Below are 25,579 nucleotides of genomic sequence, written 5' to 3' on the forward strand. Positions count from 1 at the left end.
ACGTCTCAGAGTCAGTCTTGATGGCCTGTAGAGACTCATCCACCGCCTTACCAAAGAGGTTGTTGCCGTCGAACGGCATGTCCAACACTCTGGTCTGGACGTCCTGGCGAAAGTCTGTCGCCTTGAGCCATCCTCGTCGTCAGAGGCAAACTCCGTTGCCCAGTTGACGAAATCCGGTATCAGCAATGTCCGTTGCCACCGTAATGGCGTGATCCGACGCCACCTCGCCCGCCTGCAGAATTTCTAGGGCCTCCGCCCTTTTGTCATCAGGCAGGAAATCTAGCAGGGGAGCTATCTTGAACCAGAGCTCCCTGTCGTAGCGGGCCACGATCGTATAAAGGCATTGGCCGCCTTAATCGTAGTTGCCGCCGACGAGATGACTCGTCGTCCCATAGAGTCCAGTTTCTTACCCTCGCTGTCCGGCGGGGAAGTGGAAGTTGAAGCTGCCGCGCCCGCTGCCGCCTTCTTAGCTGCTGCCGAGACGACCGAGTCCGGCGTGGGCTGGGCCCTGAGGCACAAGGGGGCGGCATCAGGGACTCGGTACTTCTTCTCGTACCTGTCCCTCTTGGCGGGTGTCGTGGCAGGGTTCTTGAGGACAGCAAGCCCCTCGTCCCAGATGTCGTCGAGTAAAAGCACAGCGAGGACCGTCTTCCTCTTAGCCTCTCGTCGTTGGTACAGAAACCCCTCCTTTTTCTGTTCTTCAGGGCAGAGCAGGAAGAGCTCGGATGCCCTGGTTATCCTCGTCGGGTGGGGGACGCCCGCGGGGGGGGGGGTGACGACGGGATGTCTTCTGCGTCATCACTGCCGTCGTCGTCCGTCCCCGTCGCCGTATCCTCTCTCGGCGAGGGGGATGAGGGGTCCACCGGCCTCGCGGGCACGAAGGGCGGAGAGGGGTGGACTCTCCTCCGCTTTTTCGGAGGGTTTCCCGACGGGCCTGGTTCTGGATCCTCCGTCGGGGTCCGTGGTAATATCGTCCTTATCTCGGTCCATAAGGATTGGATTGCCAACAAAATGGCCGCCGAGCTATCCTGGGGCTTGGGCAATGGCTGTGACGGACGGGATGTCCGTTCCACTGGGCCCCGTTTGTCCTCCTCGTCGCTATCATCACGTCAGCAGGGACCATCCCCTGGGATCGAACCTTCTCGAACCTCTCGTTGAGGTTTATGAACCTCTCGTTGAGGCCTATGGACCTTTCGTTGAGGCCCCTCTCGGTCTCCACCAGTTCCTCCTCAGAGGCTGATTCCGAGTCTGTAACAGCCACCGCCCCCCCCCCCTCTTTTTCAGCCAGGGGCTTCACAGGGTCTTAGCAGTGGGCTGGAAAGAGGATTCCCTCCGCGGCAGCAGGGATACTCTGGGCCCAGAGGCCGTTTCCATTGGCATAGTCTCAGCCGGCTCCGCCAGGGTCGCAGAGACTACTTCGGTAGAGGCCTTAGCCGGGTGGATCAAGGCCCTCACCACCTTAGGTGCGTCCTGGGCCTTCGCCTTGGGGGGAGGGTCAACACCTCGCTCCCCCTTCGAGATCGACCGGGTCCGCTCCAGCGGCCTACCTGGGTTCTCGGACTTCCTCTTCCCCGAACCAGAGCGCTGGCTTGTGGTCGAACATGCCGGGGAAGTAGTGCCCTGCTTGGCAACCGAAGAGCCTGACCTTTCGGCGCTCCCGGAGCCCACGTTCTTGCAGAACGCACAGTCCTTCTCCACGTGCGTCTTGTCCCCATGGAGGCAGTAGAGACATCGCGAATGCTCGTCCTCCTTGAAAACGTTATATAATACACATCCAGGGCAGTTCCTGAACAGCTTGGATCCAGGCATCGAGCTCACTTTGTCCTGGGCCATGTCCGTTGAGGTAGGCCGCAGATCTTCCGGAATCCTCCAAGAAGTTTAAACTCGACGAAAACTTCACCCGTGAGGGGCGTTGAAGAATCCCGAAAAGGGTCCCCGTTATCGGAAGTAGAAACGGTGGAGCTTGAGGCTCGATTAAACTGAAAAAAATGAGAAAATCTCCTAAAAAAGCGTGAAAACACAGTAAAAAACTTGCGAGTTAAACACGAGGACTCCCAACACTTGAGCGTCGGGTAAAAATCTGAGGATGGCTGCCAGAGGCGGGGCTTAGGGAGAGGGCAGTCATTGGCTGGGGGCAGTATGACCCAGAGATCAGTGATTGGTTACTACTAAGAAAGACAGATCGGAAACGAAACTGATACTGATTTTTTCTTTAGCGAGGATTCCCAGCCTGACGACGGGGAATATTCATGAGCATGTGAATCCATGCCAGACCCCATGCTGGAGAAGAACAAGTTACTTCTTACCTTGTAACGTTCTTTCGACGGGATGTTCCTCCGACGTATTCCTCATCTTAGATATCTCCTTCCAGCTCTGCTGGCCTCGAAAAAAATTTTCTCTAGAGGGCGCTGCGCGTCGACGTCCTCCGAGTCGATGTCCCTCGACAGCCGCCGTATCGACGTCGACGTCATCCTGCCTATAAAGGCCGCGCGCAGCGTCCGTTGCTCAGTTCCGTTTTGTAGCCCACAATAATACTTTCTGGACTAACTAATCACCCTGAAGGAGCGTAAACTGCAACAAGGGAAGTAGAACTGCGGGGATGGATGGGAGGGTCGATGAGGAATACGTCGGAGGAACATCCCGTCGAAAGAACGTTACAAGGTAAGAAGTAACTTGTTCTTCGAAGGGATTGTGTCCTCCGACGTATTCCTCATCTTAGATAGGCTCCCATAGCAGTATTCTATTATCGGAGGAGGGAGTACTGACTTCACGCTGTCTTCTATTGATGAATAGAATGCAGTACAGCCCTTCCAAACCTAGTCTCTTGACTGGAGGAGGAATCCAAATTGTAAAAACGTGTAAAGGTATGGACAGACGACCATGTAGCGGCCGCACATATGTCCTTAACCGGCACGCCTCTTTTGAGGGCCGATGAAGCTGCAATACCTCTGGTCGAATGAGCCCTAAGGTTTTGAGGGGGCTCTTTCCCTGCCAGTTTATAACATTCCAGAATGGCTAGAATGTTCCATCTGGAAATGGTCTGCTTAGTTATTGGTAACCCCAGCTTGTGACCTGCGTAACCTACAAACAGCTGGTCTGCCTGTCTTATCCTGGCTAGTCTACTGATGTATAAACTTACAGCCCTCCTAGGGTCTAGCCTGTGTAACCTCTCTTCCTCTTTCCCCGGGTGAGGAGGAGGATAAAAAGATGGTAGGGTAATCTTCTGAGTGATATGGAATTCAGAAACCACCTTTGGGAGGAAATTAGGCTTCACTTGCAGGACAACTTTGTCTTTGTGAAATATTGTGTGAGGGGGTTTACAAGAAAGAGCTTGTAATTCGCTCACCCTTCTAGCAGATGTAAGTGCTATTAATAAAACAGTTTTAAGGGCAAGGAATCTTAACGAACAAGAATGGAGAGGTTCGAAAGGTGTACCCATCAGGAAAGTTAGTACTAAGTTTAAATCCATAGGGGAATTTGGAATGGTCTTGGGGGATAAACATTGGTTAACCCCTTTAGAAACTGTATTACCAAGGGTAATTTGAAATAGGATGGTTCTTCCGCAGTACGCTTAAAGATGGATAGCGCTGCGAGATAGCCCTTAATGGTGCCAACTTGAAGGCCTGAATTTGCCAAATGTAGTAGGAAGGACAAAACCATTGGTGTACCACATGAAAAAGGGTCGATATTCTGTTCTCTACACCAGATGCAAAATCTGTTCCAACGGCAGCGGTATAAAGACTTTGTTGCTGGCCTCCTTGCCGAAAGCAACACCTCCATATCATCATCAGGGAGGTCCCAATCCTTGTACCTCAGCCTTTCAGAAGCCAAGCGTGAAGGTTGAGGGTTTTGATGTCTGGATGGAGAACCTGACCTCCCTTCTGTGAGAGTAGGTTCTCTCTGAGTGGAAGTCGAATTGGAGGGCAGATGGACAAGTCTAGAAGGTCTGCGTACCACGTTCTCCTGGCCCAATCTGGGGCAATTAGGATCATGGTTCTCCGGAATCTTCTCAACCTTCTGATCATTTGAGGAATGACAGGGACCGGTGGGAACGCATACAGAAGTGGAAACTCCCAGTCCACTATGAACGCGTCTCCCAGAGCTCCTCTCGGGGGAAATTCCCTTGAGCAGAACAGGTCGCATTTCCTGTTTAGGCTGGTGGCGAACAGATCTACCTGAGGGGTTCCCCAAAGGGCGAAGATCTCTTGAAGGACTTCCTGAGCTAGCTCCCACTCGTGAGAGACTGTGTTCTGCCTGCTCAGAGCGTCCGCTGTCAAGTTCTTCTCTCCGGCTAGGTGAACTGCCGATAGAGAGATTCCTTCTTGGATTGCCCAAAACCAGAGCTGCATCGCCTCTCTGCACAGGGGTAGTGATCCTACGCCTCCTCTTTTGTTGAGGTAATGCATGGCCACCGTGTTGTCCGTCATTATCAGGACGTTCTTCCCTTGTACAGCTGGCAGGAACGCCTTCAGCGCAAGTCTGATGGCTCTCAGCTCTAACAGGTTGATATGTAGTCTGGACTCCGATGGAGACCAACGACCGCTGATGGTCAAGTCATTGGCGTGGGCTCCCCACCCCGTGAGTGAGGCATCCGTGACTACTGTTATCTCCGGCCAGGGTTGCCAAAACTGTTCTCCTTTCAGAATGTTCTCCTGACAGGCCCACCACTGAAGGTCTCGAGCCACCCTGCTGGGAACCTGAAGAAGATCTGTCATTCTCCCTGAGAATTGTGACCACTGAGTCCTCAGTGCCCACTGGAGGGATCTCATTCTCAGGCGAGCCTCTGGCACTAGGAAAATGCAGGATGCCATGAGGCCTAGCAACCTCAAAAAGTCGAAGGCTGGGAGACGTTGGGCATGTTGGAACTTGGTAACCATCTGTAGAATATCTTGAGCCCTCACCTCTGGTGGCGAGGCTTTTCCCAGGGAAGTGTCCAGTATCGCTCCTATGAACTGGAGTCTCTGCGATGGTATCATTTGTGACTTCTTTAAATTCAGGGAGAAGCCCAGTCTGTTAAGGAAGTGGCACACATGATTTAGCTGGATCTGAGCTTGTTCCGGAGAAACAGCCCTGATCAACCAATCGTCCAGGTAGGGGTAGACGTGAATCCCTTCCCTCCTTAGACTTGCAGCCACTACCGACATTAACTTGGTGAAGACCCTCGGGGCGGAGGTCAGCCCAAATGGCAGCACTCGAAATTGATAGTGAGAGTTGCCAATTGCGAACCTCAGGTATTTCCTGTGTTTGAGATGGATAGGCACATGGAAATAAGCGTCCTGAAGGTCCAGAGATACCAACCAGTCCTGGAACTGAAGGGCCTGGAGGATCTGAGAAAGAGTGACCATCTTGAATTTGTCTTTTCTGAGGAATTTGTTCAATTCTCGCAAGTCCAAGATGGGTCTCAGTCCTCCGTCTTTCTTTGGAATGAGAAAGTAAGGGGAGTACCAGCCCTTGTTCCTCTCCGCTACAGGAACCGGTTCTATGGCACCTTTCTCTAGCAGGTCCCAAATTTCCTGCAAGAGGAGCGGATCTGGTGCTTTCAGAGAGCTGATTCCCGGTGGATGACTCTGAGGTATACATAGGAAAGGCAGGCAGTAACCTTGGGCAACTGTTTCCAATGCCCAAGCATCTGACGTGATAGCCTGCCATACCGCCAGATGTTGAGTCAACCTGCCTCCTACAGGTGTCCTGTGAGGGAAGTCCTCAGAGTGGTTTTGGGGTGGGTGATGCAGATGCCGATGGTAAAGAGGTACCTGCTGTTGCTGCGGCTTTTGAATATCTACCCCGTCCACCTCGGGTAGTTCTTCTTTGTCCCCTTTGAGCCGGTTGTCCTCTACCTCTTCCGAATGCGGAGTAGAAGCGAAAGGACTTGCCCCTTGCAGAGGTTCCTGTGGGACGAAAAGGAGTCTGACGGATTGCAGCTCCGAGGGATTTTGCTGCTGCTTTTAAAGTTTGCAGTTTTTCTAAACTGTCATCCGCCTTTTTCCCGAACAAAGAAGAGCCATCGAATGGCATGTTCAAGAGCCTGGCTTGCACATCTGGGGCAAAACCCGACTTTCTCAACCAAGCGAATCTCCTGGTTGATGTACTTGCCGCCATTGCTCTGCTGATACTGTCAGCCGAATCAATGCCCATCTGGAGGGATTCGCACATAGCGTCTTTACCGTCCTGTATAATATTCAGGAAAGCATCCCTTTGTTCTCCCTCTGGGATGCAGTCAGCCGCTGTAGAAGCACACTCCCAAAGTGTATGGCTGAACCTAGCAAGGGTGCAAGTAGCATTAACAGATTTTAACGCCATGCTACATGCTGAAAAGACTTTCTTTGCCATAGCATCATATTTTTTATCGTCCCTGTCCTGTGGGACGGTAGGATAAGCCGTCTTGACATCGGTAGAGGATGCTGCCTGTACCACCAGACTTTCTGGGGATGGGTGTTTAGACAAAAACTCTGGGTCTGTAGAAGATACCCTGTTCTTTGTAGACAGTTTTTTATTTACTGCTGGTACTACATCTGGGGTTTCCCAGTTTGTCATGATCTTTCTCTGAAGAGCTTTATGAAAAGGCACCACAGGATCCTCCTGTGGGCCTTTGTCAAGAATATCCGTGAGGTCATCTTGTTGGAAAGATTGTGAAGGTGCAGACCACCCCATGAACTCTGTGATCCTGGCCATTAAGGCTCTATAGGGGGTTTCAGCATGCTCCCCCGGGTCTGGCTTAGCAAACTCCACCTCAGGGGAAGTGTCTAACCCACTTGCCTCATGTAAGGAATCATGAAGATCCTTTAACCTGCGCTCTTTAGAGGAAAATTCCTCTCTAATTGGGGTTACAGGTCCCTGCAACTCAAATGTGTCTTCCTGTTCAGACAATTCACCCTCTTCCAAAATTGAGGACATAGTTCTCAATTGTTCTGAACTCATAAAGGGAGTAAATCCCATTTCCAAGGCAGAGGGTGCCGAACTTGTCATTATCGGCCTCGAAAACGTCGATGTCGTTGACGCCGGCGTCGAAGGCTTCGAGCGTGGCATCGAAAACAAAGGCGGAGGCCTCGAAGACCTCGACAGAATTGGAATTCTACTCGACAATCTCGAAGCCATCGACGTCGAGGACCTGGGGATAGTCACTGGGTGTGTCGTAACCGTGACTTTTCTTGGCGTCGACGCCGGTGTCGAAGCTGGCGTCGAGTCGACAGACCCGTGTGTCGAAGGTCCCTTCGACAACGGCGTCGAAGACATCGACCTCGATGTCGACGGAACCCTCGTCGACGGCGTCGACGGAACCTTCGAGGAAGGTTTGGAGGTCATAGTCCTACTCGAGGGTTCGAGACGCGCTCGAGAGGTTTCCTTCGCCGGGTACTGCGACTCGCGGCGTTTTTGACCTTTGGTTCTTTCGACCAGAGCCTCGCTCTCGGCAGTCTTCGAGGGGGTCGAGGCCGCTTTCTCGAAGACGCTCATCATATTTTTTCGGAATTCCTCCCATTCAGCCCGGGAACTATGTTTCGTGGGGCAAGGGATTCTTTTTGGCGAAACAGAGGAAGAGGAAGACGGAGAAGGGGATCTTCAACGTCTCCTCTTCGAGTGCTTCGATCTCGAGGAGTGATGAGACCCACTCCGAGACCTGGAGCGCGAATGGTGACGAGGAGACGAATGACTCGACTTTGTCTAAGAAGAAGAAGCTTTAAAAGTCTTACCTTTCTCCAGCTTCCCCCTACACTCCTTCAGGGCCTTAGCTGTCATGGACATACAGTCCTCGCATTCCGAACAATGGTGTTCAGCTCCCAAACACCACAGACAAACTCTGTGAGGGTCAGTCAACGACATCTTCTTCCCACAATCTCGGCATTTCTTGAAGCCGGATCGAGGAGTTGTCGGTTCCGACAAGGAAGCCATCGAGTACGGATCGAATGACTCGAGGTAAATAGGATTAATCTGACTAAGAACTGAGCAACGGTATTCCGAGGCACTGAGTAAGCGCGGAAAAACGGAACTGAGCAACGGACGCTGCGCGCGGCCTTTATAGGCAGGATGACGTCGACACGGTGGCTGTCGAGGGACATCGACTCGGAGGACGTCGACGCGCAGCGCCCTCTAGAGAAAAAAATTTCCGAGGCCAGCAGAGCTGGAAGGAGATATCTAAGATGCGGAATACGTCGGAGGACACAATCCCTTTGAATGTAAAATTAGAGGATAATTAAAAACGCAGTCTCCTCACACATGGCCCAGAGTTGAAGAACAATGGCTATTCATTAGGTCCAGACAGAGAAAAGCCAAGACCTTCACTCTGAATTCTCAGAATAAAAGATACAAGATAGAGCCCAGTTCAAAGCTGAAGCCCTGGCCCATGGCCTTGGAAATCAGAGATGGTGTGTTATAATTGGGAGAAGCGGCACCTGGATGCCTATCCCCCTGCCATAAATGGTTGCTCATGTGCTGATGACCTATCAAATAATCAACGTTGGCAAAGTCAATGCCAACCAATCAGTGTTCTCAAAAGGTGTTTTGCAACAGTTGCACGAACCAATCCAAAGATGCAAAGGATGACATACGACTGCCATTATCAAATTAGAGGTGGTTTTAGGCGGGGCCATCAGATAGAGTAAAACCGATCAGAATGGAGAACCATATAAATCGCATATGTATATGATACAACTTACCCAATCCCATCTTCCAGTAGGTTTTGCTAAGATAAAGTTGTAACGTCAGAAGTGATATATTTGTTCCTTTTAAACTGTTGTTTTCTATTATAAGGTTAGAGAGCTTTGAGACTTGTGTGCTTGACTGATTCCCCTGTTTTTACAATTGTTAAATAAAAACAGGCTTTTGTCATTTACTCTTACTCTTCTGTTTTTAGGCCTGGGATTTCCCAACCTACCAGGTCTGCTCAGGGATGGGATTTTAGGCCTTCCATTGCACTTACATAATCTTTCCTCCTTTCACATTCCCTGGTAAGGTTATTCCTGTAAATAGGCTAATTTAAATTACCTACATTATTGCATTGCACTTTTTGGGACCTCCCAATTCTTCCTTCCTGAAGCTACATCAGATTCATAGAATGCTACTGTACGACGCGTATGTGGTTTTACGCTTACAGATCACTTATTGCTTCAGTTCAATCTATCCACTGCCCTTTGGTAGTCAAGCAGATTAAAAAACTATGGGCCTCATTACGAGTTGGCTGGTCCGGAAACAAAGTGCTGGTAACAACGTTTACCGACACCTTACCAGACCAGCCAACTCCAAGTCTGCCGGTAGGGGCTCTGATCTACTGGCAGGCCTGACCCGCCAGAAGATCAGGTAACGGTCGCAGTGATTTGGGCAACCTTACTGGCTGCCGGTAATACCGGGATATCAGGCGTTGGAAACGATACAGTGGTTTCCCAATATCCCACCAGAATTACCGGCAGGATACCGGGGGAACTCTGAATGAACCCCTATGTCTTATTCATATCGATCTCTCTTCTAAGAGTCTGAAGTTATTGGACTGCTGCTTTCGCTTAAGTCTTTAAAGACCAGGTTCTTCACTAGTTAGGAACTGACTGTACTGTTTTATCTGGCTCTTATTCACTTAGCAACAAGGTAACAGCAGTGATGGAGAAGCCCTTTCCAAAAGGAAATATATAGAAAATAAAATAGAAATGTGTCCAGTGTCAGGCCTCAAGGAACTTGTGAGCAGGGAATTGGCATGTGGGAAAGTGACATGGTTTGGTGGCAGCAAGATTGAGTGCCTGAGGCAGGGAAGTGCACTACCATCTAACCAGGCACCTATGGACTCTCTTAGCCCGCCTCCCTGCTGTGAATCTTGCTGAAACAGGCTCTGGGGCTTCAAAAAGGACAGCTACAACTCATGTGGCATGCTTCCATATCTGTGGCCTCCCAACAAAGGGCAATGGGAGGACTGCATTTCATTTTTCTAAGCAACCTTGTCCTTCAAAGCAGAAACCTACAACATCTGGGTGGCACTACGCAACATGTGGCCTCCTGAGAAAGGCCTACGAGTGTTATAGAATTTGCTTCTCGGATCAACCATGTATCTAATGACTGAGCAACACCAGGAAGCGACCCAGAGCGACTTTGGAGGAACCTTTTGAAGCAAGACGATTTCTTGTTAGCCATTCCGACTACTTTATTGAATTGCTCAACTTTGGCTACAGTGCTTAACAAGCCTGTTTGAACCAAATCTACGAGTTGCACCCCATGTGGGTTCGGCTTGGCTTCCTGAAGGCACCTCACAAAGAAGCCACTACATAAATAGAATGTTTAGGTAAGGACCTAAGGATTGTCCATAGGAACTGGACCACCATATCCATGCTGCTCGGGTCCCCCAGAGGATCCATGCCAACCTGCCAGATGGTCATGGTACTATGCACAACATTCCCTTGAAGAATAATCACAGGGTGCTGAACCAGGATTGCATTCTCCATCAAGGGTCACACTGTTGGTGTGGTGCCTCAGGCGCTGTGGCTCTCCAGCTGTTTCGAACTATGACTCCCATGATCCCTCTGCATGGACTATGCTGGCTAGGGCTGATGGCAGTTGTATGCCACAACATCTGGAGAGCCAAAGGATGCAGACCCTTGCTATAATCAATGACCTGGTCATGGGGTCTGTACTCAGTCACATGCGACCTATCTGGAAATGGTGCTGTGCATAAAGGCTCCATGCGTGTTACCGCAGAAATGTCACTGGAGAAATTCTTTTACCACTTCGCTACTGATCTATTTTGCCACAAAATGTTGGGGAGAGATCCCACTGTCTTCTCCTTCCCCCACTCAATGTATACCCTCTCTTCTACCTATGCTACCTCACCCAACTCTCTTCCTGCATTTTGCGGCAAAGAAAGTGCTGTCAAAAATTCATCAGTGAACTTTCTTCAGTAAAATGACTAAATACCGTCCTCACTATATTGTGGCTTGCAGATTGGCTCTGCAGTTGCCATGAGGCTACTGAATGAAACACAGGCCCTGTAGGTACATTGATAATGCAACACATGTTCACTCCCACAGTCAATACCTGGTACTCATCATTCAGATGCATATTCATGTCCAGTGTGGCTATGTGCCGCAACTCATGACATGGGGTATCGAAAGTGGAAAAAATAGCTCAGGCCCTTTTATAATTTGCGATCCTGACAGAATCCAATTATCAGATATGCCCATGGTTATGTTGATGTAACAAATATGTGACTTCCCTGATAGCAATACGGCTTAACCTACATTACACAAGGACAATTAGACTTCGAGACTGAGATATCCATTTGTTCGTTACTGTAGAACTTGTTGAGAACCAGACGAGGGGATAATCCAGAGTTTTCAATCGCAATGATACTTTGTAACTATAATAACCCTACAGTGTTGAGAACAACTTGCTAAGGTGTATGGATAACTCATGTGCATAGTCTGAGAAAAAGAGGAGCATGCACATGTTATAGGGTCAGGGTATGATATGATATGGTATTATAGGTTATTTATAAAGCACTTAATACCCAGAGGTTTTTAAGCGCGGAATGGGGATCGAACCTGTGTAGCTCCGTGTCTTGCTTCCAAGGCCAGAATGTTGCCCCTGAGCTATACTCCCGAGACATGCAAAGTACTTATGCAAAGATCTTCTGCTAGCAAGATTCCCTGCTTCTGTCCACTCGATTCTGTAAGCAATATCCTGGTCTAGTAGCTCTCCCTGCCTATTCATAATTAGTACTTACCCGTATTCCACTTAGTGTGACCTATGGGAGATCACCAAGATGGGGAGGCCTGGTGCAAATGGCATCCATGGTTATGCCGTAGATCACACCACAGGCTAAAGAGCTTTCTAGTACGACAATTACACACAACAACCCCTTATTCCTAACAACTTCAATTATATGTGTAATTTAAGGACATAGGTTTCCACATACATACCATGGGAGAAGGATGTTTTGTCGCATCTCGTTCAATATTGATGGAAGTTGAGTTTGTAGCAAGTTCTTTAAGATCATAGCCAGCACAAAAATGGCCTCCTGACAAAGAAAAACAAACAAATGAACAGGTTACATAAGGCCATCATGAATGAGAGTTGGAATCATTCACAAAAATACACTGCATTAAAATGAGTTGCCATCTTTTCCAAGGAAATGCCAGGAACTGAATAACCTTAGCCTACACTTGTTAATGCTTCTGTTGTACAAGACTGTACAACCTCGCCTCAAAATCAGCAGTGTCTGCTGCTAGAAAGGCTGCATGGCTGCTACTGCCAGCTTTTAGGGTCATCTGAGATCTTTCATCACTTCTTGGCTGAAATCGAACCGGAGGTCTTGTGGGATCCGTGGCCGATGAGATCCACCAAAATCACATAAGAGATGGCAGCCAAAATCTTGCAAGGTTCAGGTGAGGCTCAAGAAGAAAAAGGCTCAGCAGGAGGCTGGTTTCAGAAGACAGGCGAGAGTAGAAAATGTTTGCCATTATACAAGACACAGGGGCAAGGGTGAGGTTCCTGGGGTTCTTACCCCGGCTGAACCCCGTCCAAAACAGGTTCGGGCAGACACAGCGATAAGAATAAAAGAGGCCACCTCACATGGAAAAGCACAAATCAAAGCCCAACACTCCAAACCCTGATCTCATTAGTACGTGTGAGCCTGTTATTGTTTTCCAGCGTAAAATCAAACTAGGACACCAGTCATTTTACTTCCCCCCACCATTATAGAGGCCCCAAAGTGACATCTACTTTTAAAAATTACAATGAAACAATTCAACACAATACTACACATAAAAAAATAAACAACATTAAAACATAAGACATCAAAAACATGTGCACGCCAGCCTTGGGATCACATATAATAATGTGCCCCATTAAAATCTAGACCCCTACAATCTACCAACTAATGCATCACTCACTGTAGGGAAAGTGTGATCCACGAGCACCAACAAAGGTATAGCTGTGGCCACCCAGAAAGTGGTGGTTATATTTTTATTGGGTGTTATGTAAAGATATTTTAAAATATGCAACACTCAAAACATTTTGGGAAATTACATCTTACTAAAGCATAACTACAGTTTGCCCTGACTGGTACAGTATATAAATATATGAATATGTAAAATGATGTCCAATTAAAAAATACAATAAGTACATCTGTCATTTACATCAGAAAACAGCACGAAAGGAAACTTTTCAAACTGTCAAGCATAATGGCTACAGGCGTTGGGGTGCAGAAGAACAAGTTACTTTCTTACCTGCTAACGTTCTTTCGATGGGTTGGTCCGACGACGTATTCCATATCTATGACAGGTAATCACCACAGCTGTGCTGTGCTGCTTCGGAAACTTTTTTCGGCGTCTGCGTCCTGCGTCGATGAGCCGTCGTCGAGGACATCTTCCGACGTCCAACGTCATCCGATGTGATAAGTAGGACGCACGACACCCGTAGCCTCAGTTGTAGTTTTTTCCCCCAGAACGTGTGACATTAGTCAACTGCCAGTCAGACACAAAGCCTTGCGGAACGTAAGCTGCAATCGCAAAAGAAATTCTGCAGCAGGGAAGGCAGGGAGGGAGCGATATGGAATACGTCGTCGGACCATCCCATCGAAAGAACGTTACCAGGTAAGAAAGTAACTTGTTCTTCGAGGGGATTGGGTCTTCCGACGTATTACATATCTATGACAGACTCCCAAAGCAGTAACAGAGCAAGGAGGAGGGAAAGAATTTAGAATCAAAATTTAGAATTGCCAATCAAATAGCAGAGCAAAGGACCGCCTTGCCGGCCAGATCCTGTCCTCGGATGGAAACGAGGGAATAGTGACGCACAAATGTATGTACAGAAGCCCAGGTGGCTGCATCACAGATGTTGCGAATAGGAACACCCCTCTGCAGGGCAGTAGATGCAGCCATACCCCTGGTAGAATGGGCCCGCAAGCCAGCCGGCGGGTCCTTGCCCACCAAGCGGTAACACTCCGAGATGGCCAAAATAATCCAGCGAGACAAAGTCTGTTTCGTCACAGCCTGTCCCAAACGCTTTCCAGCGTAACCAATAAAGAGTTGATCGTCCACTCTGACCCAGGACATGCGTGAAACATAAAAGCTTAGAGCTCTCCTAGGATCAAGCCTATGGAGCCTCTCCTCTTCCTTACCAGGATGCGAAGGAGGATAGAATGCTGGAAGAAAAACCTTCTGGGCCAAATGAAATTCCGAAATCACCTTCGGAAGAAAAGAAGGACGAACTCTAAGGACAACCCTGTCCTTGTGAAATACAGTGAAGGGTGGCTTAACTGAAAGTGCCTGTAACTCACTCACTCTGCGAGCGGAAGTAACAGCAACCAAAAACACAGTTTTCAGAGTTAACAGCCTCAAATGGCAAGAATGCAAAGGCTCAAATGGATCACCCATAAGAAACTTAAGAACAAGGTTTAAATCCCAACCTGGCACCAGGAAAGGTGACGGAGGGAACACATTAGTGAGCCCTTTCAGAAACTGTGAAATTAAAGGGATTTTAAAGTAGGAACACTCTTCAGACGAGCGCTTAAAGATGGACAGCGCCGCCAGGTAACCTTTAATGGTACCCACTTGCAAGCCCCTGTGGGCCAAAGAAAGTAAAAAGGACAGAACCATGGGGATGTCACATGCAAAAGGATCCACATTCTGAACTCTGCACCAGTCGCAGAACTTACGCCAACGGCAACGGTACAGCGACTTTGTTGCTGGCCGTCGGGCTGAGAACAACACCTCCATCACGTCTTCAGGGAGGTCCCAATCCTTATACCTCAACCTTTCAGAAGCCAAGCGTGAAGGTTGAGGGATCTGACCTCTGGATGGAGAACCTGACCCCCCTCCTGTGAGAGCAGATCGTCTCGGTAGGGAAGACGACGAGGAGGGCAGATGGACAAGTCGAGAAGGTCCGGGTACCACGTCCTCCGAGCCCACGCCGGAGCAATGAGGTTCATCCGGGAACCGAACTTCCGTAACCTCCGCAGCACTTGCGGGATGACGGAGACTGGAGGAAATGCGTACAGCAGCGGGAATGACCACTCCACCACGAACGCGGCTCCTTTTGGAGGAAATTCCCGCGAGCAGAACCTCTCGCACTTCCGGTTGACACTTCCGGTTGACACTGGAGGCGAAGAGATCCACTTGAGGGGTCCCCCAAAGGGCGAAGATCTCCAGGAGAATCTCCTGAGCCAACTCCCACTCGTGAGAGATCGTGCTCTGCCTGCTCAGAGCGTCCGCCGTCACGTTTTCGTCTCCGGCCAGATGAACTGCCGAGATCGAAACTTCCTGCTGGATGGCCCAGAACTCGAGCTGCATCGCCTCCCTGCACAGAGGAAGTGACCCTGCCCCCCCCCCTTTTGTTGAGGTAGTGCATGGCCACTCTGTTGTCCGTCAGGACCAGGACATTCTTTCCTCGCACAGTCGGCAGAAAAGCCTTCAGGGCTAGCGTGACGGCCCTCAGCTCCAACAGATTGATATGGAGTCTGGACTCCGACGGAGACCAACGACCGCTGACTGTCAGCTCGTTGGCATGAGCTCACCAATCCGGTGCGGGATGCATCCGTCACGATTGTTACCTCCGGCCAGGGAAGCCAAAATGGAGCCCCCTTCATCAAGTTGCCTTCGACGGCCCACCACAGAAGGTCCCGGGCGACCGAGGGCAGCACCTGAACCGGGTCCGACATCCTGCCGGAGAACTGCGACCATTGCATCTTGAGTGCCCACTGCAAAGATCTCATCCGCAGGCGAGCCTCTGGCACCAGAAGAATGCAGGATGCCATGAGGCCGAGCAACCTCAAGAACTCGAATGCTGGGAGCGTCTGGGCATGCTGAAACTTGTGCACCATCTGCTGAATGTGAAGAGCCCTCACCTGGGGAGGAAAACACTGCCCCAGGGAAGTGTCGAGCACTGCTCCGATGTACTGGAGCTGCTGTGTTGGCGTCAAATGAGACTTCTTTAAATTGAGGGAGAAGCCCAGCCTGTGAAGGGAGTGGCAGGTGACGGACAGATGATCCAGGACTTGCTCGGGAGAGCTACCCCTGATCAACCAATCGTCCAGGTAGGGGTAGACGTGAATCCCCCCTTGCCTGAGTTGCGCTGCCACCACCACCATGGGCTTGGTGAAAACCCTCGGGCGGAGGTCAATCCGAACGGCAGGACCCGAAACTGAAAGTGCGAGTCGCCAACCGCGAACCTCATGTACTTCTTGTGCTTGGGATGGATCGGCACATGGAAGTAAGCATCCTTGAGGTCGAGAGACACCAACCAGTCCTGAAGCTGAAGGGCCTGGAGGACTTGAGAGAGAGTAACCATCTTGAACTTGTCCTTCCTGAGGAGTTTGTTCAAACCGCGCAAGTCCATGATGGGTCTCAATCCCCCGTCTTTCTTCGAAATCAAAAAATAAGGGGAATACCAACCCTTGTTCCTCTCCGCTACAGGCACCAGTTCTATGGCGCCTTTCTCCAGCAGGGCTTGAATTTCCTGCGCAAGGAGCGGATCCGGACTCTGCAAAGAGAGGTTCCCCGGTGGATTGTCGCGAGGCCTCTGCCGAAAGGGAAGACAGTAGCCGTGGGTTATGATCTCCAGAACCCACACATCTGAAGTAATGGCACACCACTCTACAGGATGCTGCGCCAGCCTTCCCCCAACCGGCGAACCATGGGACATGGCCTCATGACTGAGTGGTAGCGGCTGCGGCGTTACCTGAGGGCAAAGAGGCAACTGCACGAGCGGCCTTGGCACCACGGGTACCCTGTTGTCCACCTCTCGTACCCCTGCGTTGGCCTCTTTGACTGCCAGCTCCTCTCGCTTTACTGAAGGAAGAGTAATAGCGAAAGGAACCACCCCTCCATTGCTGTCCCCTAGGACGAAAAGGCGGAGGTTGGCGAACTGCAGCGCCCCACGACTTCGCTGCAGCTTTGGAGGTCTGCAACCTCTCAAGGCTCTCGTCAGCCTTGCTGCCAAAAAGGTGTTCACCGTCAAAGGGCATGATGAGGAGCCGGGACTGCACATCAGGAGCAAACCCCGACTTCCGCAACCACGCAAACCTGTGTATCACGGTGCTCGCCGCCATGGACCTGCTGACGCATTCAGCCATGTCCAAACCCGACTGAACGGACTCACACATGGCATCCATACCATCCTGGACCATAGCAAGGAAACCATCCCATTCGTCCCCTTCGGGAATATGTTCAGCCGCTAACGCAACACAGTTCCACAGAGTGTGTGTGAAACAAGACAAGGCACAAATGGAGTTGGCCGCCTGAAGCGCCATACCACCAGAAGAAAACACTTTCTTCGCCCAGCCATCAAAACGCTTGTCGTCCCTATCAGGAGGGATGGTAGGGTACGACGCCTGCTTTGCCGGGGTCGTGGCCATCTGCACCACCAAACTCTCTGGAGTGGGGTGCCTGGTCAAGTAGCAGGGGTCGCTACTGGCTGGACGGTATTTTCGCGACAAGGACCTACCCACCGCCGGGAGACTCTCCGGAGCAGTCCAAGCCGCCGACACCCTTCTCTGTAGAGCCATATGAAACGGCAGTACCGGGTCAGTTGGGGGACCAACATCAAGGATGTCCGTGAGATCATCCTGCACAAACTCCCCTGGGGGAGCAGACCATCCCAAGTACTCGGAAACCCTAGCCATAAGGCGCCGGTACGAGAAATCGGCATGAGAGCCAGGCTCAGGCCTACAAAACTCCACCTCCGGAGAGGTGTCCAGTCCACTGGCATCATGCAGTGACTGCCTCAAATCGTCAAACTGACTATGGCCCGAGGCCATTTCATCTGGAACCTGACTAGGAACCAGGCCATCAGAATCCTCATCCACCTCCGAAATATATTCCAGGTGGCGAAAAGAAGGCACCCGAGAGTGCTTGCTCTTAACCAGAGCCTTCCTAGGGGTTTCCCCCGTGCCACGGCGTACCTCCGACACCCCGGCCTCGAAAGGCGTCGAGTGAATCGACGCCGGCGTCGAGAGAACAGGCATCGGCGCCGAGAGGATCGGCGTCGTCGTCGAGTAAATCGGCGTCGACGTCAGATGCAGCGCCGCCAGCATCGACGGCGTCGACACAGCGTGTCCGAGCATGGAGCTCCGAGCGTGTCTTTCGACGACCTGAGCTTCGACGACTTCCTCAGAGCCGGAGCCTCGAGAAAGCCCGTCGACGCCCTCGACGCCTCAGACGTCGATGTCTTCCTTGAAGACATCACAGGTGCACACGGTCTCGAACGCGTCGAGGACCGGGACCTGGAACGGGTACGTCGAGAACGAGTCCCCTTGTCCGAACGGGACCTCTCCCGTGACTCTTGCCGACCACTCTTGCGAGCGGTGTCTCTCGACCTCTCACGGCCGACCCCACTCGGGGGCGCGGACAGCATAGTACCCTGCGACTCGAGAATCGCCAGCATTTTCTTCCCGAAGGAAGCCCATTCCTCCGGCGTCGCACGGCTGGTGGGGTAAGCGACGTGCCGGGCAGAGTCCTCAGAAGAGGACCTAGAAGACGACCGCTGTCGGCACTTCCGAGAATGCCTCGAAGAGGCCGAGGAGTGGCGAGACCGACTCCTAGAAGGAGACCCACGAGACTTCCGACGACGAGGAGAGTCACCTCTCGAATCATCCGTCGAAAGCCCCGCAGATTTCGACTTCCGGGGCTTGGACACCCGACCTACCGACAACTTCTTCTTACGTTCACGTAAGGCTTTGGATGTGAGCGACTGGCAGTCGATACAGTCATCCGTGTCGTGGGCCTCCCCGAGGCACCAGAGCAGGTGTTGTGCGAGTCCGTCACTGACATCTTGGACCCACACTCCCCGCACTTCTTGAAGCCCGGACGCGGGGCCGAAGACGAAGTAGAAGACATCTTCACACGAAAGATTTTCTCACAAAAACGAACAGGTTCGAAGAACCTAGAAGACCAGAACTCCAAAGAGTCGAGGCGTTAACCGAGATTCATGTAGCAACACGTTCGCGGAAAAAACAGAACTGAGGCTACGGGCGTCGTGCGTCCTACTTATCACATCGGATGACGTCGGACGAGGTCCTCGACGACGGCGCATCGACGTCATCGACGCAGATGCCGAAAAAAGTTTCCGAAGCAGCACAGCTGTGGTGATTACCTGTCATAGATATGGAATACGTCGTAGGACCCAAACCCCTCGAAGCACGGTTTCCTTTGGATTTTGGATGATAGTTGTGAGAAGGTTCTCAATGAAAAAACGAAAGGAATATGTTTTTAACTTTTATTATAAGAATACATACCAAAAAAGGCAAATGGGGCCCCCCAAATCTAGGCTGGTCCCTGTAACTTTCCCCACCCACTTAAATTGGGCTTGAATGGGGATCCCACCTCCCTGGCCCGGGATCCCTACCTCAAGAGGTCTAATTGTATTATATGTTCTCTACAGCCAGAGTGCTCCTACTGTCTGGTCTGCCCCTGTCCTAAGGAGGGCTAAAAACCATAGTCTTTTCCCAAACTCCCTTAGTGACTTTCTAGGTGACCTAGCTGGGTAGTTTTATTGCCCTGGCGCATTTGTTTTCCAGTTAACACACTCTCTCCCCCCGTTAACGTTATCTCTCTCCCATCTGTCTCCTGGTTTTACTGCGCTCTTCCCCTTCCCCAGTCACTACCCTCGAGCTCCCTCCTTATCATATATGCTTCCCTCACTCATCCCAAAACTAGCCCTGCCTCCTCTACCCTCCTGCCTCTCACTCCCTGCTCTCACTCCTACTCTCAACCCCTTCTGTTCTCCCTCCAAAACTATCTTGAAGTTACTCTCTCACTCACACACAAAAAAACAAATTGGTACCACACTCTCAATCCCAACACACATCATACACTCTCTCAAAAAACACCAAAAGTGTTCTTCAGGTCCTTCAACGCCTGCTGCACACCCCTTAGTGGGCTAGTGGTCTTTCTCCAACCTCACTCAAAAACCTCTCATTGCCAAATTATTCTGCTGGCCTTTTATAACCTATGCCTTCTTACGTAAAAGGTTCTCCCCACTCCCATTGACGGTCAGTTGCTCTTTGATCCAATCTCTTGATTCTCCAATTCCAAGTCCACCCATCTGCTACCCTTCTGGGCCAGGACATCCCCAGGAAGTCCCCATATGTGCCCTTACCCGACCCATTTTCTAGACTCCATTTGCCTCCAGTCTGCTATGTGGTTTCCTGCCTTGCTTGATCTCTGGTCACTTCCTGGGTCCAATAACTATGTCCACAAACGTTTTTGGGAGGGTTCCATGGTCTCCCCCAGAGCTGTGTAGTGCTCTGCTGGTTCCAGCTCTGCCACAGCTGTTCCCCTGCTCCTCTGTAACATGCCTGGGCAGTCTGCCATAGGTGTTTGGTTTCCCATTCCGCTCCTGAATGGGGAAGTCAAGTCCGTTTTCATTTGGATAACCAGTCTCTTCATCCTATCCCAGGACGTGTCTTGTAAATTAGGCGTAGGTGCATTGCAGGTTGGCAGTTATTTTCTGAATGTTGCCGCCTCCCAGGAGGGTATGACGTCCTTTCATCGCCTGCATTTCCATCCGCTGGCATTTTAACGTGCATATTACAAATGTGTTCATCACATTTTTTAGGGGGGTGGGAAAGGGCAGATAAGGGTTTGGGTGGTAGGCAATAGCCAAAATTAAGTGTGGGAGGGGTTTTGGGGGGACCCCAAAAAAAATTAAAAAAAACAAAAACAATGAGCATTTTCGCTGGAACGTACACGTTAAAATGACAAGGGATGAAATTGCAGGCGATGAAATAACATGGAACCCCCCAGGAATCACCTGAAAGATCAGAGAAAGAGTCCTAGCCAGGGCAGAGCCAATAGGGAACTAGTCCCAGAAAGAGGTACCAATAGACATACATAGCTCCGTACAGACAGGGGATCCAGAGGCAGGTGTCCCCCTTCAGCTCCGCCACACCACCTCTGGGGTACTTGCCCCGTTGACAGGGTCAAACTCATAACCCTGTTACATGGTGATAGCCCAGAGAATTTGCTTGGATAATCTATTACATCCTCTCGGTTTTCTTTTACATGTCTGATTTGAGGATTACATCTTTTCAATGTAACGTATGAAGTGTAATGCTAGTACTTACAGTATTTACTACAGCATAGCCTTGAATTAACAACCGGAGTGGAACGTTGGGTACATGATGGCAATCTACTTACTTCATCTGCGGTTTATAACTACTGATGAAATATGTAAGGAAAAAAGATTACCCCAAAAGCCTTCCTCAGGCCTATTCCCACCTGTTCCAGACTGCACCCTTCGCTCTGCTGTGTATTCACCGTCTTTCCCAACAGAATCTCGGCACACCTCATCACTATTCCCCAGGGCTGAGTGGGACGGGTATGCCCAGACGTGGGTTCCGTGCCTGCTGGGCCTAGAGACCCAAGCTACTCCTCACTGATGAGGCCCAACAAGGTCGAAACATGTTTGGGGATCCTTGTGGTCTCTTGCAGAAGGGATGTGACCTAGCAGTTCAGGTTGGACTGCCCCTTTTGGGGTGGGACCAAGCCGGATTTTCATATGGTCTTTCCCCTTCTGTAATGGCTTGGCAGGAGAAGAACCATGGTCTGGAGGGTTGCCCAGAGCAATGCCAGTGGTAAAGATTCATTCTAAACCTTCCAACCATCACCTCTTTGGGTTTTGGCTCTGACCTATCCAGTAAGAGCACAACAGTCTGTCAAAGGAGCTCAGTCATGCTCTTCCATTGCTTGGGACCAGGTGTGCCCATGAAAACTTACCACCACAGTGTTTTGGTTATGGTCATGGTTATGCCTAGGTTGCATGTCTAGAGAGGAGATGGCAACCAGAAACTCCTTCTTCCAAGTAGGAAACTCGATGTGTCAAGTAGCCATAGGTTCAAACGGTTTTTGAGCTATCACTACCAGCAAAACACTTGGGTCCCAGTAAGGATGAGGCCTACTCACCAAATGGTACTGTCCCAGCAGAGCCTGCAAGTGGCACTTGTCCACCAGTTTTTAACATGCCAAGACCATGCCAGGGTCATTTCTATGTCGACGTGTTCAAGGGCAAACATCGAAAGGGCAAGAAATGTGCTTTTCCTCAATTATGGTTGGTGCAACTATTTGATATGAGGGCAGATTTGAACACTGCAAGGGCCTTCCATGTGCAACTGTTACAACCGGCAGAGCCAACTTCAGTTTTTGGCTGCGTGAATAGTGGAGTTTGGTATATGATTTTACCCATTTCATCTTATTAGCCTTGTCTAGGGTAGCAGTATGGTAGGATGCGGGGGTGAGGGTATGTAGGAGGGAGTTAGCACCTAGAATCAGCCATTGGAAGAAACCAATACAGGGAACGAGAAACAGAAGGGGTGAGGGTGGACACAGCCAGCCAGAAGGGAGAAGGGGCACATGGAACCAGCTATTGGCCAGAAAGCAGGATGGAAAGTAAGGGGGAAGCACCGGGTAAAAGTAGCTGACATGATAGATGGGAACAAACCTTGTGTCTGAATGTTTGTTCAAGTAAAGACTAATAGTAATGTGGGTATTTTGAGATTGCCACCATCATGGCACATGGCAAACCAGGTAAGCTTGGAAAACAAGCAAAGAGGTTTTACCCTTGGCCCTTTGGCTGGCCGGCAGGAGCAATGTTGTTCAGCCAGCGAGGATTAGTCACATGGGCCACATGCAGTCAAATCAGGGTCCTTCATTCTTTCTGGGTGTGTGGATGGGTTGGTGGGTGACAAGTGTGCAATGAAAGGCCACTGCGGATGGGCATGGTGCTCTGGGGCCACAAATGGCCCTTCTTCGGGAACTCATTGTTGCTATGGGTCGGGTCTAGAAAGGAGAGAGGAAGGGGAGGACGAGACAGGACCATTGTGTGCTGGGCAGATGGGTCATGTGGAGACCAATCAGAACACTTGGTTCTTTCTGCCAGATGCATGGGGGTGCACTCGTGCATTGAGTGGCCGCTGCTGATACGGCTGAACTAAGCACACAAATGGGCCCATAGGAACTTAAACAGCAGCTGAGCAATGTGGGCCTTTCTGCATAGATTGCCTTATGCACAAGGTTTTGGAAAAAACGTGTTGGGCCTCAGCAAGAGAATGAAGTTGAGGAAGCTTCATGAGAAACATTGCTGCAGAGTTCTGAAACATATGTCGTTTTTTTTTTTAAATGGAGTATCAGAAGAGCAAGATATACCACAACAAAGTAATCCAGTTAATAGGGCAGATATGGATTCAATAATGTACTCAAGTGAGAAGGAAATCAGCCATGTTTAGGCAAAGCAAGAAAGCACTGTTTTGCTCACCTGAACCGTGAGGGAAATATGTCCGAGTTCTTGCAAGATGGGGGTGGGGTTGGCGGCAAAGCTATCCAGAAACTCCCATCTCATATTACTGGGTGGCCCAAATAGCAGCACCCCAGTCTCAGTGGTGTTAATCAGCCTGTTCAAATCCACCCATTTGGTGAGCGGACATTTATTTAATTCTGATGAATGAGAGGTTACCCTCAACACAGTGCAGGATCTGCGTCTTCGGCATGGTTCTAGGTCTTCAGACCGCACGTTGGAGGCCCCCCCCCAAAAAAAGACTGCCCCTTTTAGGCTGCATTAGGGTTGCATGCAAAGGGTGCGTTTCCGCCGCCATCAGCGGGTTTCACCCCACGCCAAGCCCCACTTTGAGTCATTCCCCTATCCTGTCTCAAACCCCATCCACCCCACTGAAACAAACCCGCCCGTTACTTCCCACATTTACCTGCTCTAATAAGACATCTGCAGACACCTCACATTTTCTTACTCTCTCACTTGCTCTTGCACAGATACATTGTACCCAGTGTGCACAAAGAATGCCATATTAGAGGGGGAGGCTGCACAATGACTCCCTTTATAAATATAAGTGGAATCTCTGCTCTTTGCTTTCTGATAGGAAAGAAGCTGTCACTTGACCTTGTTAGCTCTAAAATCCATTCGATCGCTGGGGAGTCCTCAAGTTTCTTCCTTTTGCCCCTCTGTAGTTTCATCTACACCTCATCCTCCGACTGATCTTATTCACTCTTTCAGCTTTGTTTTCTATAACTATGCCGATAATGGGCAGTTGTTGATATGGCTTAACAGAGACAGGATTACCATCACTGCAAAATTCCAGAAGTCCATGAATGCCACTGCCCACTGGCTCTCCTCGATTAGCCTTAAGTTGAACTGTAGTAAAGCCAATATTCTTTTAGTCCGCAGCAACGCCTCGTGCTGGGGTTCCCTGATCTGACCAAGTACCATATCTGCATGCCAAACTACCTTACCACTGGTTAAAACTCTTGGGTTTAGAGCAACAGCTTGTCCACACCGAACAGGCAGAATCTTCAAGCTTTTGCCAAGTTCGGGTACTCAAAAAACCTTCCCATGCCTCACTCAATCCTATCAGGTTTCTTATGTCCTGGCCACAGTTCAGCCCTACTTATATTATTGCAATGCAGTGTACCTGGGACAACCTGTGTATTACACCCAAAAGCTACAATCAGCCATAAATGCTGCTGCAGGCCTTATTTTTGTACCAAATAGGCATGCACAAATGTCCACTGTTTTGCATGATTTGCATTGCCTTCTCATAAAATAGTGCATCTCCTTTAAAGTGTTATGCATGGTTCTTCACTGTTTTTAGGGGACGGCCCCCATTTCGTACCCTGTCCAAGTGAAGGGGTGGGTCAATCACAAGTCCCAGACCAGTCTGTATGACGCCCACTCTCCATTTCTCCAATGGACCACCAGATTGTGGTGTCACCACAGTACTTAAGTGTGTGAATCTGTGAGGTGAACTTCTGTTGCCACAGGCGTTGAACATTGCAGTCCGATACCTGCTCTCCCAAGGAATCCGCAAGCCTCAGTGTGAATACCCGCCCCACTTCTCAATGCACGCAGCCTGCAGGTCCAGGAGTAGGCACTGGGAAATATGAGGTACAACTAAGATTCATATGGACATAGCACTTGGAAGCGTGGGTAATATTTCTGTATTAGTTGCACCCTGTACAAGCAGGCCTAAGTAACTCAGTAACAAGTAGGCCTAAGTAACTCAGGTTAACCTATAACCTCTGACAATGTTTTTATTCCCCGTACACGGGTGCACAGTGTTTTTCTTAGTCAGGTGGGGCATTACAATCACTACGAGAAATAATTTGGCTGCGATTGCCCGGAAGATGCTTGTACACATTGTAATTGGAAAAGCGTGAGTTGCTTATAACATAGAAAACCTATACCGCTGCCCAAAAAAACGTTCTGCGCAGGGAAGGTGTGAAAAAGCATATCTTTCCTTCTCAACATGTGTGCCTTTGAATCGAACATTTTGGAATTTCTCCACAATAGCATTACTGTTTTTATATGCTTAAAATGTATCCTTTCAGCAAGGTGAAATGCCTCCCAGTGTTGGAGCACGTGTCAGTTTCATTTCCGATTTATGGCCCTTTAAACAAAGGGGCCATGCAAGACTGAACTCTTGGCATACTTGTTTCCTGCAGCCAATGGTGTTTAAAGTGGAAGAATCCATTGCCTTTTTTCTGTGTAATGTGTGGGTTTTGTTTTGTTACTCGTTTGTCTTGTGACCACCATATGATGTATAGGTCGCTGGGACTTCGAAAGCTTATCGACCTAACATCTTATATTTTGTTAGGCCAATAAAAGG

The 25,579-nt window shown here is 49.9% G+C and overlaps 1 protein-coding gene across 2 annotated transcripts in view; it reads right to left on the reverse strand.

Annotated features, from left to right (window-relative positions):
- LOC138481372 (enoyl-CoA hydratase EchA19-like) overlaps positions 1-25,579 on the reverse strand; it is a 501,182-nt gene that overhangs the window by 259,176 nt on the left and 216,427 nt on the right. For both annotated transcript variants that reach the window (XM_069613495.1, XM_069613494.1), the window contains one exon: positions 11,892-11,989. In XM_069613495.1, the coding sequence (XP_069469596.1) occupies positions 11,892-11,989 (98 nt within the window). The remainder of the gene's footprint in view (positions 1-11,891; positions 11,990-25,579) is intronic.

This window comes from Ambystoma mexicanum, chromosome 5p, assembly GCF_040938575.1.
Source record: "Ambystoma mexicanum isolate Mex_15411 chromosome 5p, UKY_AmexF1_1, whole genome shotgun sequence".
Classification (NCBI taxonomy): domain Eukaryota; kingdom Metazoa; phylum Chordata; class Amphibia; order Caudata; family Ambystomatidae; genus Ambystoma; species Ambystoma mexicanum.